The sequence below is a fragment of the Pithys albifrons genome, chromosome 4 (genome assembly GCF_047495875.1).
Source record: "Pithys albifrons albifrons isolate INPA30051 chromosome 4, PitAlb_v1, whole genome shotgun sequence".
Classification (NCBI taxonomy): domain Eukaryota; kingdom Metazoa; phylum Chordata; class Aves; order Passeriformes; family Thamnophilidae; genus Pithys; species Pithys albifrons.
Window position 1 is genome coordinate 68021527 of NC_092461.1, and position 18595 is coordinate 68040121.

At 42.5% G+C, this 18595-nt stretch overlaps 1 protein-coding gene across 1 annotated transcript; it reads left to right on the plus strand.

Annotated features, from left to right (window-relative positions):
- The first annotated feature begins 348 nt into the window (after window positions 1–348).
- On the plus strand, window positions 349–4151 carry PENK (proenkephalin). The gene is made up of 3 exons (XM_071553107.1): window positions 349–572; window positions 1049–1190; window positions 3083–4151. The coding sequence occupies exons 2-3, from the start codon at window positions 1053–1055 to the stop codon at window positions 3746–3748; spliced, it is 804 nt and encodes a 267-aa protein (XP_071409208.1). The 5' UTR covers window positions 349–572; window positions 1049–1052; the 3' UTR covers window positions 3749–4151.
- The last annotated feature ends 14444 nt before the right edge of the window (window positions 4152–18595 follow it).

Here is an 18595-nt window from a genome sequence, read left to right on the forward strand (position 1 = left end):
CATGCGATGTCTCATTCCCCGCCCGCTCCCTGTGAAAACTTCCCCCGGTAACTTTCCTGGTGCCGGTCCCCCGCTGCCTCCCGCGACGGCAGGAGCGCGCACACACACACACACACTCTCTCTCATTCTCACTCACACTCACTCACTCACTCACACTCACTCCCTTCCCCCGGCCCCCTCCCCATCCCCACACGCACATCCCAAGCCCCGCTGGAGTCACTGCTGGCGGAGCGGCGGTGCCGGGGGGGGAATGTCGTAGTCGCTGCGTCAGTGGGAGCCCGACGGCGATTGGGGGAAGCCGCCCTCTCCCCGCGGCCACGAATTATAAAGTGCCGCCGCCTCCGCCCGCACCTGCTCCGCTCGGCAGCGGCGCGCCCGGCCCTGGTAGCGGGCGCTCGGTCGGCTCGGCGCCCCCCGACCTGTCAGCAGCCCCCGGCTGTGCCTGTCTCCCCCGGGGTTTCTCCAGAGGCTGCTCGGCCTCGCTATAAATCATAGCGGCTCCGACGCCGAGGCTTCAGGAAGGCGCAGCTTTCTCCCCAGCAACTCCCGGGAGCCCCGAGGGCAGCCTGTGTGTGAGTAAACTGCTCTGCCCGCGGTAGGGACCGAGGGAGGGCCGGGTGACTCTGCCAGGGCTGGTGCCCGTCGTCGGGGCGGTTGCTCGGGGGGTCCCGCTGGGAAATGCTTCCCGGGAAGGGCAGACGTCCCCTCAGTGCCGCTCAGAGGTGGGTCTCTCTCCCGCTGTGAGGCCGGCTTTTCTGGCTGGTAGTGATAACATGGCTGGGGACGAACACTGTCACGGACGGGAGCTTGTGGGCGCTTCGTCCTCCCTATCCTCTCCTGCTCCGGACGCAGGTCCGTTGCCTTGAAGTTGCCTTAAGCTCCCTCTTACCTCGAAATCGCAATCACCGCGGCTCCAAAAAGCGTGTGTTACCGGAGTTGGTTTGAACCCACTCGTGCCGCCTTTTTCTACTCCGAGAATGCGGGAGACAGTGCCGGGGCTGGGAGCGGGGGGGGGAGGCGGCTGCTGGCTGATCTCTCCCTCTTGCAGCCCCATGGCGTTGCTCCTGAGACTCGGCTGCTCACTGCTGGCCCTCAGCACCTGCCTGCTCCCGAGGGCGAGGGCCGACTGTGGCCGCGACTGTGCCGCCTGCGCCTACCGCCTGGGACCTCGCGCCGGCATCCACCCCCTGGTAAGCGGGAAGGGGGCTGGCGGGGCCGCCCGGCCACTTCGGCGCCCTTGAAACCCCGCGACCGGGCCGGGTCCCGTCTCCGCCTTTGAGTTTGGGAAGGAAAAGGGAAGGGAGGGGGACGGGGGTGAGGAGGGGTGCGGGGGTGGGGGTAAAGCAGGTAAATAACAAATATAGATAGTGGGGAAAGTGGCCGGGGTCGCTTGGAAGAGCCTTTTCTGAAGGAGGGAAGGAGAGAGGAGCGGGCTTCGGGGCGCTAGGGAGAGGGCGAGGCGGGGGACCCCGACACAAACCCAGCGTGTTCCCCAAGGAGACCCCCTTCCTCCCCAGCCCGCCCGTCCCTCCCGCTGCCCGACAGCGAGCGGCGGCTTTCGGGGATGAGGGCGCAGGACGCCACGCCCCGAGCAGCCCCGCGGGGAGGAAGGAAAAAGCCCAGTGAAAACGTTAGGAGAAAGGAAAATCCAACCGGAGAGGGCATTTCTGCAGGAGAGGAAGAGGGGAAGCCGGGAGGGACGGGAGTGGGGATCCCAACCCTGCGCCGTGGGCTCCATGGTAAAGATGAGCGCGCTCTTGAGCAAGAGGACAGCCGAAAAGCGGCGACTCTACCTGGAATATCACAGAAAGGAAAAAGAAAAAAAAACCCACAAAAAAACCCAACCCAAACCAACAAACAAACAAATTTAAAAAACTGAGGTTAAAGCTCAGTTTGAGTAGCGATACCTCACGCTGCTTCTCTTCTCTGCACAGTGCTGCACAGCCTTAGGAATATGCCTATGAAAGATCCTGTTGACACTGGCTTCTAAGTTAAATCGTGCTAACTCTGGAATGCAAGGGGGAGTTATCTGTAATTTATATGATGTTGAAATTATTTAAAAGTATAGTCACAGAGGCAACTTAACTTGTAATTTAGGGATCAGGGTCCGGGAAAGTCAAGGGTCCCTCAGCCCTCCCTGGAGAAGGTGGGAACTCAGGCTGAGGAGTACTTTGCCAATGGCATCTGTGGTTCTGACCTCAAATACATGCATATTGAACCATCATGCTCTCAGCACACCTAAATGATCTGAAAAGTTTTGTTCCTCTTATGTCACTGGTTATTTGGAAGCATGACAAAGGAAGGACCCTAGTCTTACACAGAATTAGGAGACACCGAGTACTTCTGCTTATTCCAGGACCATAAGAACTCTTAATCACAGCAGGTTTATAAGGACAATATTCTTTGAGTGAATGGCAAAATAGTTCCCTATGCTTTTTTTTGCTTACATTGGATTTCAAACCAATTTTAGTTTTAATGTCTACTAGGTTTAAAAAAAAATTTAAAAAATGGTAGTTTGCTGCTTTGGAGAGAATGTTATGTGCTTTTTAGAGTATATGTTCTGGATGTCTATACTGAAAGTCTCCCTTCTACACCTACCTTAAGTAATCATTCAAGAAAGAATCAAAGTGCCATTCAGTAACAACAATTATTATCTAAAATAGGTAAAGAAGCAATGTAGCATACCTTGGATTTGTTAAACATGTATGAACATTTTTTAGAAGCTAATGTTTCTAGATACTAGCATCTAGTAACATGATAACTGAAGTTATCACACTGTATCTGTAAGATACAAGATTTTTTTGCTTTTTTCCTGGTCATTCACTCCTCTGAGATAGAGTACGTTCATCTGGCAAGAGGAGATTGTCTGGTATTCCGTCTCTTAGAGTGGAGACTACTATATCCTTCAGAGAGGGATATGAAGAACTTCAGAACTGGTACTTAAATCATCTCTCAAAAGAGTAGTTCTTCCAAGCCACTCACAAAGGCTCACTCATGGCTCTTATAAACAAGTAAACCTAAGGTAAGGTGGCAGTGAGATGATTGTTTTTATAATTCTCAGTAAATCACATCGATTTTTCAGGCATGTACACTAGAATGTGAAGGAAAACTGCCTTCTGCCAAAGCTTGGGAGACCTGCAAGGAGCTCTTGCAACTGGTGAAACTGGATCTTTCTGAGGATAGCAACATTGCTCCAGGAGATAAGAAGGAGCTGGATGAAAATCATTTGCTTGCGAAGAAGTACGGAGGCTTCATGAAAAGATATGGGGGGTTCATGAAGAAAATGGATGAGCTCTACCGGGCAGAACCAGAGGATGAAGCTAATGGAGGAGAAATCCTGGCTAAGAGGTATGGAGGTTTTATGAAGAAAGACTCAGATGATGATGCCCTTGCTAACTCCTCTGATCTGCTGAAGGAGCTTCTAGGAACAGGGGATAACCCTGAAGCAACACATTATCGAGAGATAAATGAGAACGACGGGGATGTCAGCAAAACATACGGGGGCTTCATGAGAAGCATTAAGCGCAGCCCTGAACTGGAAGATGAAGCCAAAGAGCTGCAAAAGAGATACGGTGGTTTCATGAGAAGAGTGGGCAGGCCAGAATGGTGGCTGGATTACCAGAAACGATATGGTGGTTTTCTTAAGCGCTTCGCCGACTCTATTCTCCCTTCAGAAGAAGATGGGGAAACTTATTCCAAAGAAGTCCCAGAGATGGAAAAGAGATATGGTGGATTTATGAGATTTTAATACCTTTCCCTTCATCCCTTTTGTCCTAAATGAGAAAGACTGCCTTACTGGTCATAACTTATTGTAATGTGTTGCTTGTACTGTACAGTTTTTTACTGTCCTTTGTTAATGATGCAGCCTGCAAGTTGTTGTTACAGGTTCTGTGTTCTTTCAAGTCAATAACTAGTTTCTGGTTTAGTCAAGTTTCGGTCTGTATTGTAGTTTCCATGCTAGAACTATTTTGATTACTGTAATAATTTTCTTTAAAGAGGAAGTACATCTACAGTAGAGTTGCTTAACTGTATGTACAATAAATTCTTCATCCTAACTGCAAGAATTCTGAAATGTTATTTATTTTTCTCAGAATCATTTAATCAAAAGCATCTCAATTTTTCTTTAAGCAATCAGAGGTATGCCAGCTTTTTTTCTGTAATTGCAGAATTTGTACTGCACACACAACAGCTGAAACAGATTTTTGTCTTTGCTGTTCTCAGTTCCTGAGAATGCTAGAGTAATAAATAAGCTCTAAAGCAAATATAATTGTATTATCTCTAGGTGCTTCTATTTTAATTGGTTAACAGAATAAATATTTAAAGCCTAAATTTATAATTCATAGTGTTCAGCCAATTCACATGAAAAAAGTCACAAGTGTGTTTGACTTTAATCACTAAAAACATTTCTCCAGTGCACAATACAATGATGTGTTTGATTAGTTAATCTTTTAGATACATCTAATACAGGATGGTACACTGGCCTTAAAGTAATAAACAGTTATTTAAAAAGTAGTAAGATGGTTTGTGCAAAATAAACATGACCCAAAACTGCATAAAAAAACCCTTCAAATTCCTAATTTTGCAGAGCACTTGGCAAATGATTTTCCAACGAATTTTCCATGGAAGATTTGTGTTTGGTTCCTCAACTGCTATAAATCACTTTGGCACTAATGAAATACAGGAAACTGCTGGTCAGTCTTTTCTGTTTCAAACAAAGGCAATATAAGTAAATCTGAGAATAAACAAAAAATTGAACACTCTAGATCCTTTTGCATTTACATAGGTGGCACTTACATCCCAGTGTACACTTCCAGACTTCTGACGACCCTTCTAGATTCCTAGTCTGTGAGCACTTTTCTCCCACTTACTACTATTAGTTACTGGTTACTTCCCACCTAAAATGATGAAAATTGCTTTGACCATCAGCACTGCCTAAAACCATCTGTGACTCTGCATTCAGTAGCTGTATTTCAGCTTTGCCCAGTACTACCTACTTACATAAAGAGCAAATTAATGGTCTGAGTTTTCTTTAATTTCAAGTCAACAAGAAACTCTAGGTACTCAGGACTTTTACAAATAAAGATGTGTTTCAAAATGCACTTAAAAGCCTCAATACATACAATTAATTGTCATCATTTTAGGATTGGCCCTTAGAGAATAATATAGATGGTCTGAAGTGGCCAAAATCATGGTGAAGACTTGATAAACTGTAAGGAATTCTTTTTCCTTCAATAATAAACAAGGCACCTTCTACAGGTACCTGTAGAAGCTCCATGGCGTTTTCAGGAATCAGTTGTGTTCCCTATCCCCTTTCTGCAGAGTTCTTCAAGATGCCACCAGCCAAAGGAAAAGGTTCTTCCTGTTCTTTCCTCCATTGCACCTCCCTGTACTGACTGGAGAACATCAATCAGGCTTCTGGAACACATCACCTGAGTGGTTTCATCCACAAGAACCTTGGGCTGTGCACACTGAGCCTGCCTACACAGGCAGGCATCGCCAATAGGTTTGCTTCAAACATACACTCCAGAATTAAAATGGCATCCTTAATCTTTTATTTCTTTCCCCTAAAAATTTACTTACATCTAATTTGGCCAGAGAAAGGCCCTTGCCAGCCTTCAAACTAAAACAAGCAAAATGTACTTGATGAGGCAAAACAACAACATCCTGAGTTGTTGTTATCCATCCTTCACAGTTAATGAAAACTTGGTAATTCAACAAACAATAAAACTCCCAAAGCACTAGGGACCTCGTATGTATATTGAAGAATGAAGGGTTTGATCTACTAAGCCTTTATATCAATTTGACATTTTTAACACTGACTTCCATGGCATACTCCTGGAAAAGCTTACAGCCCATGTCTTGGAGAGTTGTTCTCTTTGCTGGATTAAAAACTGTCTGGATGGCCAGGCCCAGAGAGTGGTGGTGAATGGTGCTGCATCCACTTGGTATTTGATTTATATCTTTATTGATAATCTGGATGGAGATCGAATCTACCATAGAAAATTTGCAGACAACACCAAGTTGAATGGGATTGTTGATCTGCTGGAGGGTAAGAAGGCTCTGGAGGGATCTGGGCAGGCTGCATAGAGCGGCCAAGACCAACAGCATGAGATTCGACAAGACCAAGAGCCAGGTCCTACGCTTTGGTCACAATAACCCCATGCAGTGCTGGGGACAGAGTTGCTGGAAATCTGCCCAGTGGAAAAGTACCTGGGAGTGCTGGTCGACAGCAGCTGAACATGAGCCAGCAGTGTGCCCAGGTAGCCAAGAAGGCCAGTGGCACCCTGGCTTGGATTAGAAATAGTGTGGACAGCAGGACCAGGGAAGTCCCCCTGTACTCAGCACTGGTGAGGCCACACTTCAAGTCTGGGCCCCTCAATTCAGGAAGGACACTGAGTTGCTGGAGCAAGTCCAGAGAGGGGCAATGAAGCTGGTGAAGGGTCTGGAGCACAGATCTCATGAGGAGTGGCTGAGGGAACTGAAGTTGTTTAGCCTGGAATAAAGGAGGCTCAGGGGAGACCCTATCACTCTCTACAACTATCTGAAAAAAGGCTGTAGCCAGGTGGAGGTCAACATCTTCTCTCAGGTACCTAATGACAGGATGAGGACACAGTCTTAACCTGTGCCAGGGGAAGTTCAGGTTGGACATCAGGAGGAGTTTTTTTACAGAAAGGGAGATTAAACATTGGAATGGGCTGCCCAGGGAGGTGATGGAGTGACCATCCCTGGAGGTGTTTAGGAAAGACTGGACATGGCACTTAGTGCCATGGTCTAGTTGACAAGGTGGTGATTGACCTAAGGTTGGACACGACGACTTCAGAAGTGTTTTCCAACCTAATTGATTCTGTGATTCTCTGAATTTACAAAGAAAAAAAAAGTACTTGGGTCAGGCCCAGTTAGTACTTGGATGGAAGACTTCCTGGGAATAGTGGGTGCTGTAGGTTCTAGTCCTGAGGACTTCACTGTCACCGTCCAAGCTCGCTTGGTCGTGGCTGATGAACCTTAGGAGTTAAAGGGTGGGGCCAGTTCTGCACATGCTGTGCCTCACCTAAAAACTCGAAGGACACACCCATGTGGGGACAGCCCTTCCCAAATCTTCATTCACAAGGCCTAGCCATACGTACATACATATATGCGTTCAAGCCAAAACAGGAGTAAGGGAAGGCAAAGTGGAGGAGTAAGTCTGTTTCAACAGGCAGGTGGCAGTGTACATGAAAGGGGGTATGTAACTTTGATTCTCTGAACAAAATAGCAAAGCTGAATAATCCTCATTCCTTTCATTATAACTGAAAATATCTCCAGTCAGACACTTTCTTGCTTTAATAATTATAATTTAAAAGATGTGAAATTAGAATGAGATTAATTTCTTCTGTTGATGTGGAATTTCTTATTTTATAACTTTCAGTTATGCCATTATTCATTCACTCTTTAGCACTAAAGTGTTCTAACATTTTCAGTAATTAACAATTCAGTTTAAATCAACTAAATATGTGCCAGTGAATCAATCAAGATTTCCTGAATCTCAAATCAAAACTAAGGTTGAAGATAGGGTCTCCTGAGCTGAGAGATGAAAAAGAGCATCTCCCCCTTAGTCTTCGTTCTGAAAGGCTTCTCTAATTTTCCTCTTACTATACACTCCTAGAACTATCAGTTCATCAAAATATTATTGAAATACCTGTATTACTTTATAGAAATCAAAACAGAAAGGAGGAAAGCCTGATCTCTAGAAAGGAAATTAATTGCAGGAATATTCTGAGGGAAGAAATGTCATCCTGAGACCAAAACCAAGGTTCTATATTTTCTTTCTCTGGCTTTTCTCATTGTTCCAGGCTATGATCAAATATAGCATCACTGGTCTGAATATTAAGTATTAAAAAAAAATTAATATGAACAATGGATGCTGGAAGGGTCTTGACCGGTCAAAGAGATTAGTGCCTCTGCATTAGGAAAAAAAGGAAGAAAAAGATAGCCTAATTGAGGTTAGACAAGGATGACTTGGGCTTTTTAATAGGAACTAATTACAGGAAGGAACAAAAAAAATTAAAGAGGAGTTCCTGAACTAAATGGAGTTCACATACAGGAGAAGATCATGAGAGACAGAGAAGCTGATGAATACAGTGACTTCTGAATACCAAACTTAAATCTTGGGATAATGAGGAAAAGTCATAAATTCTTTCCCACATTTCAGATTAACTTGGCATTTTCTATGAGCTAAAATATGCAGAGTGTAACTTTGAACTTCCTGTTTAGTATTTTTTTCTGGTAAGTGATTATGTAGTATGATATATAATAAATATAAATATCTTCAAAATTATTATTGCAATCATTATTTTGTAATTATTTCCAAATACAATAATTTCCTTTATAATTATTTATAATTATATCATAAATATAACTAATTATAACATCTAATGTTGTTAGCTGCTTCAGATAATGTTTCCCAAGATAGAATCTTTAGAAGATCAGAAATATGTTCTAATTTAATATACTGAAATAAGTATTATTATACTGTGTTCAACACAGACTGTAAGTATGCACTGGCTCATTTTAATTCTGAAGGGAACTTAGTTAAGAAGAACCTAAATTTTCATTGTGTGGTCTATAAGGGCCTCTCAGTCATTAAAGGTGGTTTTGGAGACCTACATGTAAGGCAAAAAATGACAATAGCACAGCTCTATAATTTGTTTCCATCTCAGTGCCTCAGAAAATTCTCCTTACAGCTTATTTCCTCAAGCACTACATAGCTTAGCTGGCCACAAACAGCAGTATTCCTTTTTATACCAACAGGAGCATCCTAGAATTTGCAAATTAAAAGGCAAATGAACAGTTAAGTCCTCTGACCCTAGGTTGCTTTGAGAATGAAGCAATTCCTGGTACAGGTTAACTGGCCCTGAAACCTGTAACACCCCAAAGAGCATCTGTATTTCTGGTCTTTTAAAGCACTGAAGAGGGATCTAAAAAGTCACACAGAGAATAGTGTAGCCACTTCCCAATCACAGTCTTAAAACTTTCATGCATCTCTTCAGTTCCCAACAAGATGAGAGATTCAAGCATAACCAATGAGATCCCTTTACCTGACTAAGCTTTGCTGTCTGGTTTCTTTCTCCAATAGCAGACACGTTGGCAGTGTGCAGACTTCATCTCTTCCACTCCCTTTGCAGTCCTGCCACCTCTCGTTGAATAATAATCCTTTGCTCGCCCAATATTAAAAACAGTTTTACATTTCAAGAGGAATGCACTGTTTACATCAAACCTGTATCAAACCTGCATTCCGTGCCCTCATAACTATATGGCAGTTACAGACCACTATTCCATCCACCTGATAAAGATAGGGAGCTATCATGAACCTAGCTGTAAGTAAGGAACAAGGCAGCAAAGCCAGCTGTAAATCATTAATCCAAGCATTCAATTACTAATCCCATCAGCCTCATTTAAAGCATTTAAACTGACAGTCACATATCCAATTAACTGTTGCTGTAGAAAATGAAAATGCTTAGAGGTATTTGACAGACAAATCTTTGCTAGCCCAGCAGGGATTTAGACAGAATTTGTTTAATTAGATTGTGACTTTACCTAAATTGAGCATTTACTGTAATCCTTGCTGAAACCATGGAATGAAATCCTTCAAGGCTAAATAGTTGTCACAAAAACACATCTAAAAGATGTGCTTTTACACTCTGCTAAAAGTTTTGTTAAAAGCAGTGTACTGCATTGTACTCCTTCCTCAAGGAGAAGGCTGACATATCCTTGTACTCAGATTATAAGTGTTAAACCTTTTCATAGCTACCCCATGTCTGTAGAGGCATAGATGACTTTTGCCTCCTGTCTTTCTGGTTACTCTCTTTCTCAACACAGTTTTCTCCAGCCCATGTTACTTATTGCTAAAGATTCTACCAACCCTGTATCTTCCTACTGAGTTTAAATGTATGCACTGACATGCGCTCCAAGTGCAGTGAGATCTGTGTGCATATGTCTGATATCAGCTCATCTCAATTCCAATCTATAAAATTACAGGACGCTGAATTCTGAAAACTGCTCCTATGAGAATCTGCATCTTAACTTAGCCTTAATGCCTTGGAAAATATTCTAAAACACTTATTCAAGTAATGCCTTTTTTCCCTCTCATGAACAGGAGACAATGGCAGCAGCAGCACAAATAGGTGATTTTCCTCATAAAAGCAGTTGAGGCAGACAAGCCACATAAGCCTCTCTTAAGAACATATACACTGGTATTTTTCAATCATGACCTGCAGTGTAAAAGGGTTTTAAAGAGAAACTTTCTCACTTCCCTACATTTCCATCTTCATCTCTGCAAATAACTAGCTGACAGGGGCAGGAGTTAGGGCTGAAATTTCAACTGTACTACATTTCTCCCTCTAGAAAAGTGTTATGTAGGAGAATACCTTTTTTATTTTATTTTTGTTAATACAGCATAGCTGTCATGCTATGACAGCAAATGACATAGTTAATGTGACAAAGTCATTCTCAGAACATGATTAACTCATTCTTTGCCCATCAGCCAGAAAAAAAAAAAAAAAAAAAAAAAAGCTAGTCAAAGCAAAGAACTTTTGTGGGAACTCACACATGCTTAAACTTTGCTTACCAAGCTGTGGACCAGCAGACCCAAAATAGGGGAGATGTTTTACTCCTAGAAATCCATCATACTGAATTTCTCTGTAGTAACTGAGACAAAAATTCTGAAAATATGTTCTCAGTCTAGATTAAGAAGTTCAGAAGTAATAGCTTCTCCCTTTGGAGTCTTCAGAGATCCCTTAGACTCAAGTTGTCTCACCATGACTGCATAAATGAATCTGTTCACAGCAGCATGACCATTCAGAACATGTGGTGCCTGCAAATACCTTTTAAACTTACCAACTTCACTGTCCTGGCACCAGTCCTTGTGGGCCCTCCAAAGGCTAAGGTCACTGGTGAAACCTGACCAAAAAGATGCAGTATGATGACAAAGCTGCTCTACCTTCTTTGTGTAAACCTGAATATCGTCATTCAGTTTCTCAGTATCTTGTATCTAACAAAAAGAGCAACTAAATCACAAACTGACTTTGAGACAAAATAAATAGACATGATGTTGGGTAAAGATAAATTCCTAGAGGAAATCCTTTTCTGAATAATGCCCCTCACTACCGAAGACACCTTCCCCTCCAATTCTTGCACAGGTTTGAGGTCTTCTGTGGTTTGCTGGAACTGTTGGTATACTCCAGCTGTTCTAGTCTCCTGGTGCACTTCTTCCTGGAATGATTATTCTCTTTTTGGTGATTTTCAGACTATTTGATTATTCAAGTTTAGTAGAGTGCATTGAGTCATACTTTGAAAAAGCTCCAGTTACTATAAAACAATGGGTTGTCAGCCTACATGCCCAGACTTCAATTGGTATACCCCTTTTGCCTTCTGCTCTGTACTGGTGGAGTGCAGAGTCCCTAATCCAACCCAGTCCCTAATCTCAGAAAGTGATTTCAGAAAAGAGATCCTTTCTGAGCAGGAATACCATCTCTCCTTCCCCTTACTATTAGGCTCCTCACCACTATTATTACAGCCCCATCACTCTTGAACTCTACTGGGGTGCAGTGACAATGTTTAGTTAGGCTAAAAGAGACCAAGTCATCCATTTCTGTAGTCCTCAGCACTACCAACACTTAAATAAGAACTCATTTTTTCAGTATACAAGAAGAAAGGTAAATTATTTATGAGTACATTGAAGTGCCATTATACTGACATGCAAATAAAAAACCAATCCTAGTAAAATGGCCCGATTGCCTGTCATTCAACCTGAAAATGGTTTAAGAGACAAAAGAATATGTAGTTCTATAGTCATAAACAATTTCAGCCTTTCAATTAATTGGGAGGCAGGGAATACCATTTGACAGGAAGAACTGGTCAGACTACATACAAAAATACTTCGCCTGTCTGACTAACTTACAGAAGACATCTCTTTCTTTCCTGGCTTCTTTTGGCAAATATGATATTTCGCTCTGGGAAACAAAGCCAGTTTTCTACATGTGACAGAAAACTTTGTAGTTTTGGCCTCTGTTCATTTGCCTAAAGGTGTCTCCAAGATACCAGGTTTTTTCCTTGTGAAGAGCACAGTCAATAGCAGCTTTTCCCAAATGACACACAGTTTTAGGAATGTGAGGTTCTGCAGCTTAAATTCTTAAGTGTCTAGGCACAATAATGACAGGCTCTGTGTTTTGTGTCCTCTTCCTAAGAAATGGTACTATCAGCTGTGTGTTTTCATTGGAATGAAGCAGCAGATGAGCATTGGTGCCCTGCAGTTGGCGCCCTTACACCAGATATGACTGTACTCTCAGAGATACCACACCTGGATACCACCAGGTCACAGAGAGTACAAGCGTGCTGCTGCTGAGGCACATACTCCAAGCACTTTCTCAGTCACAGGGTGGAGCTGCCCTTTGACTGACATTGTAATTACCAATTGGCATTAAGCACCTGCAGAGTTAAATGCGGATGCAGAGAAGCCACACCTTTGAGGATGGATGTGGCATGCACAGGACTGCAGACGCATCCCTACTATACAGATCTGAGTTGTAATTTCTCTGCAGACCCACAGTAGTATTAAAAGTCCTTTTTAAATGCCTATGAGAAGTGCAAACTCTCCCCTAGATGGAATAGCCTATAGTTATCTCCTGGATCATGCCACAGCAGTATTGCAACAGCTACCTAATGCAGCAACTCCTAATTTCAGTTCAATGGAGATTAAATTAGTCTGGCTGACTGTCTGATGAAGTATACTGAACCAATCAGAAGGGAAAAAAAACAACCAAAACATGGGAAAGGAAGTCCTCTCTGCTCCCTAGTATTCTTTGGAAAGCAAGAAACTCATGCTTTGATTCAGATACAAAATCCAAGTTTTGTGAGCTGGAATACCTTTTCTTCTTCATTTATCAGGTGTACAACCACTTCCTATGCATCCCTGACCAAGTTCATATTGAGGTAGGATGACAGGTTCACTGCAGAGTGCATTGCCTCTTGGGTGCTCTGTTGTAGTCCTGAGTTTTGGCCAAAGCTGTAAGAAAGAATATGGACAGGTCCAAGGGATACATAAAGTTTGTGCTGAGGATTTTATTTCATTTTGATAAATTAATAAAACTACTACTTTGATTTTATTTAAGTCATAGCTATCTAGTGAGATTTCCGACTGATGCCTTTGACCCCTATAGGAAACAAGTGGAGCTTTTCCTGCCCTTCTGAAAGTTAAAATTATTAAGGTTGGAGAGTTAAGGCTGTCACATACCCTGTGAAATAAGGGATTTCCATTTTTCATCTGGTGTCCTATATTGGATTACTCTTGAAACTCAATCACTTCAGTAAATTCACTATCACAGACAGACACTATATGCTTCTTGTCTGGATCCTTATAAACCTGGACATTTGATTTTAATAGTATCAATTCACTAACTTCAACACATACTAGTGACTTGCAGAGAGCTACATTTCCTCACCAATCCCTATCAGTGCTAAATAGTTTATCTTTTCAGGAATTAGGTATTATTGGTGGGCAGAGGGCATTGTTTTGTTTCTCAAAATATATAAATGGAAATTGCCACATGATCTGCACAACTACATTAATTGTTAGCACTGATACAATATCAAACCATTTTGAATGTCAAAGAAAATTCTTCCACAAACTCAGCAAAGATCTAAAGAACTGTTAAGGGTCTGCAGAATGAACTTTGTCAGAAAATGTTAAGATGTCTCTTAATTTGTCTGTATTTTTCAAAGCATTGTTTGTCACATCTGTTTGCAACATGGGAAAGGCTTATATTAAGTTTTGAAAAGACAAACACAAGCCACTCAGCTGCCCAGTAAAATAATTATTCATCAAGCATTTAATAATCTCATTTTACTAAACCCATTTTTCTTTTTGACAGGTGATACACTCTACTGTCAATGTTTACAATGTTTTACAATGCTCATAGTACATTATTTTCTTATTAATACATCAATAAATAATAATTTATAAAAAGCTACTGGATAAATTAATTACTAGTAATTAATAACATATTTAAAGCACCTATAGCAGCTCAGCGGTGAAGATGCCTTTCCATGTCATTCAGCTTAGCACCTTGCAGATAAGCACCTTCACAGTCTCAGTAACAAAAATATAGTGGGCAATGTGTAATCCACCAGAAATATTCAAAAGGTCCAGCTCGCTTGAGAACAGTAGGTTATTTTCTAACTCCAATCTTTACTACCAATCAAAAGGCCAATAAAATGAGTTATACTTGCATTTACTGTGCAAGGCCTATAGCATTTTAGACACCTTTGTATATCACAAAAATATTACTGAAATACTTTATCACCTTAACAATTGCAAGCATGTCAGTGGATTTACAACATGAGAAAACCTCAGCCAAATCCCTCACTACATGGGTAGTGACCAATTCTTATGCACAGAAAAAAAGCATAATGATTTTTTGTAAAAGACTTGGTTGATAGACTTGATAAGCTTAATTATATATGCCTCTGTATGGAAACAAATGTCACACGAAGAATGGGAACAGTGGGAACATTCTAAGCCCCTCCCTGAACAGACCCTTTAAAGGCCAATTCCTCCACTGAATAAAGGCTTTTTGGTTTCACCCCCATGTTGTGTGTGGTGTCTTCTCTGAGAAGCCGTTCCCCCACGGTTGGTTTCCGTTATGCCTCTATACTGGTTTTGGCTGGGCTAGAGTTAATTTTCCTCACAGTGGCTAGTATGGAGCTCTGTTCTGGATATCATAAAGATGTTTTTGTTCTTGCTAAGCAGTGCTTAGACAGACCCAAGGCTGCCCCTTCTTTTCATACTGCCACACTGGTGAGGAGACTGGGAGGGCATGGAAAATTGGAAAGAGACAGCTGAGACAGCTGCCCCCAACTGACCAAAAGGATAATTCCAGACCATATGACATCAGCTCAGTATATAAAGTGAGGGGAAGAATGAGGAAGAGGGATTGTTTGGAGTAATGCTATTTGTCTTCCCAAGAACCCATTATGGGTCATGGGGCCCTGCTCTCCTGGAGATGCTGAATACCTGCCTGTCCATGGGAAGCAGTGAATTAATTCCTTTTTTGCTTTGCTTCTGCACATGGCTTTTGCTTTCCCTATTAAACTGTCTTGATCTCAACCCATGAGTTTTCCAGCCTTAATGCTCCCAATTCTCTCTCTGATCCTACTGGTGGGAGAGTGAGTGAGCAGGTGCATGAGGCTTGGTTGCTTGGTTATGACAACCGACTATGACTTTTCTTAACGTCTCATAAGATGGAGTTGTCTCAGTTTAAAAAGACAAAATGTCTGTCAAGGAAAGCAAGGAATCTTCATAGACTGGAAAGACAACCCCACTCTACTCAAGGCACCACAACCTTTGAAATTAAGACGCTTCAGGCAAAAAATGTAGAAAAGAGGATAGCAGTTCTTTACTACAAATATATAAAACAAAAAAGAAACAACAAGCAACAACAACTATCAATTAAGTCCTACCCTGTCTTTTGGTGCAGTTGTAGCCATGAGCAGCAGGGGACTCTTTGGGCCCTGGGAGGGTGGTGGCAGCAGCTAAAATGTATGTGTGGGAGCCAGAGCACAGTTCAGTGCCAGCCCAGAGCTTCTCCTGCAAGGGAAGGGAACAGGGGAAGGACAGTTGTCCTCCCCTTGGGGGCTTCCTGCAAATTCACGCTGCTGGCAGCTGGCTTCAGTGCAGGCAGCCATCAAGGTCCAAGGCAGCAAGGGGAACAGCTGGGACCCTCCTACAAGCAGCAAGCGCAGGCAGGGATATAGACAGAAAACTCTACTATCCTGCTGAGTTAGGTAAGCCCCTCCAAAACGAGATGGCACAGACCTAGGAAAAGCACGTGTGGCAGTCCCAGAACAGAAAAGCTACTCTACAGCTGCCTGAAAGAAGGTTGTAGCCAAGTGGGTATTGGTCTCCTCTCCCAGGCAACTATCAATATGACCAGAGGGCATGGTCTTAAGCTCTGACAGGGCAGGTTTAGGTTGGATATTAGGAAGAAATTCTTTACAGAGAGGGTGATCCAGCATTGAAATGGGCTGCCCAAGGAGGTGGTGGATTCTCTGTCCCTGGTGGTTTTTAAGATGAGACTGGATGTGGCACTTAGTGCCATGGTCTAGTAACCCCAGTGGTAGTGGATCAAGGGTTGGTCTTGATGATCTCAGAGGTCTTTTCCAACCCGGCTGGATTTTGTGATTCTACAAACAAAGCATTCCACCCACTTCCTATCCCACCCCCACCCCCCAAAAAAACCCCAAACATACAAACAAACAAAAAACCCAGAACTGCCATCCCCTTTTTTTCCTTTTCTCTCTCCTCCTCCCTTTTCTCTGGTGTATCAGCCAAAGTTACCCAGGGAAAAAAAATCTGAGGCCTCCCCTACTGACTCAATCCCACTCAAAGGTGTACTAAGTCCCACCTTTGCAGAGAAACCTATTAGCTTTTCAATAGAGGACCCATTAGAATCCTAGCTAGAAAACAATGAAACCTTGATGTTTGTTTATCTCTCCCTAGCAGAGACTTGCCTTCTCCTATGCCTAACTTTGTGTCGGTGTGAAAAATTCACCCCATAGTTTAAACTATAACAGGATTATATACCAGTTTTTCTGAAATACATAATAATGCTGATTAACTGTCATTTTTATGAATTCTCAGTTGTGTGGTTATTTCTGTTCTTGGTCTTGTTGGTGCAGTACCCAAATTGATCTACTTATGCATTTACCCTGTTTCATATGTTTAATAACTTTGTTATGATTAAAACAAATGTCATACGTGAAAGTTTGTTACTGGAAGGTCAATAAAAAAATACCGCTCAAAGAACTGTTTTAATGGCTTCTCTGCTTGCAGCTTTTTTGTTCTTTTCCCGTGCAGTCAAACATTGTGGACAATTTAATTCCTGTGCTTTTAATATCATTTAGGAAATGGAGCTTCAGATACAAATTTAAAGAAAAGTAAGTTTGGGGATAAAGACGAGTTACATACATCATCCGGGAGAACTGGTGTCTGTTTGCCAACAAAATTCAGTGTTTTGAAACACTGGGACAAAACTAAGACAAAAAGCCACACAAGCAATTTCCAAACGTCAAACCAGTCTCTAAAGGAGTCGTCAAATCTAGCTGTTGGTGAGCAGAATGTGACCTATCCAAACTCACTGTGTGTACCCCAAGCCCCTTGTCACCACATCCGCTCTCTACCTAAAGCTAGCAATGAGCTGTAATACTCCACTACCACATCAAAGCTTTAATTTAGGTATATAAATTATTAATCATCATTTGTCATTTTCACTATGTATGGAATGAGAGTTAGCTATCCCTTAGGTCAGCTCAGTGCGAGAGCAGGGAAGTTACGTGTTTTCATGCTTGCATAAGCACGTGCTTTGTAAACAGGCTCCTGCTGTTAACTTACAGCTTGCAAAGTTCTGATTGCAACACCATTCCTCACCAATGTTGTTCACCTTGAAATGTCATCATAATAAATAAGCATCTCCTCTGGCTGATTTCATAACCAGGAATTCGTTGCTGAATCATGTCAGCTTCTCCTCACCATAATCTGCTGGATTTGCATGTAATTACCGATTCCAGTGACACACTTGGTGTTACCTTACCCACTTGTTTTGCATTGTTTGGTGCCTTGTTTGGAACCACAGCTCATTGAAGCTTTTAGATCAGCCTTCAGCCTCAGTGTGTGTATTTCAGCTTCCTATTTTGCTGGCACCTAAACAGAATATTTAACAGGTAACTGGGTATGGAAGCACATCCCTTCCATACAACTATTCACGTTGACGGTATAGAATTTCCCACCATATTTTTGATGTAAATTACATCAAATTATGTGAACTATCATTTCAGTTTAACTGAAAAATACCCTATGAATCCCCACAAACTAATCTGGATTGTGTGGATCAGAATGCATTGTGCTTTATTAAAACTCTTTCCTTCTATGCCTTGCTGATAGAAAAGTCTTTTAGTATCACTTATTCAAAATGTAAAGTACAGCAAAAAAAGTAGTGCTCTCTTCATTGCCGTTTTACATAAACAGTGTGGAAGATGTCAAGGTGACCAAGACAAGCTGATTACACCATAGGAAAAGTACGTTCTTAGAGACCTAAGTAGGAATATGATTTTCTATTCAAACTTGGGGGGAAAAATAGTGATGCTACAGTGCTGCAGGACTGCTGTTTTAAAGCTGGATAATGCATGTATGGAAAACTGAGGTCCCACAAGAAACAATAATAATCGTAGGGTTTCACTGTTTTAGGAAGACACATTTATGATCAGTGTCTCCCGTCTTGCTGCAATCCCAGCAAGCCGGAGAACAGTAATTCATGATGTAAATTAAGAACTGTTTGACTTTGTAACTACAACGAAGTAGCAGCAGAGGGAGGAGAGATCACTTGCTCTCCAAGCATTTGGCCAGGTGGTTCCCCAAGAGGGATGGAGCCTGCGGTGCATCCCCGATGGCCGGGTCGGCCGGGAGCGGGAGAGTCGTCGAAGTGGCAGCAGCGGCCCGATGTCCCGACCCCAGGAGTGGGGGCTGTCGCCCGACAGGTGCCCTCGGGAAGGCTTGTACTCTCTGCTG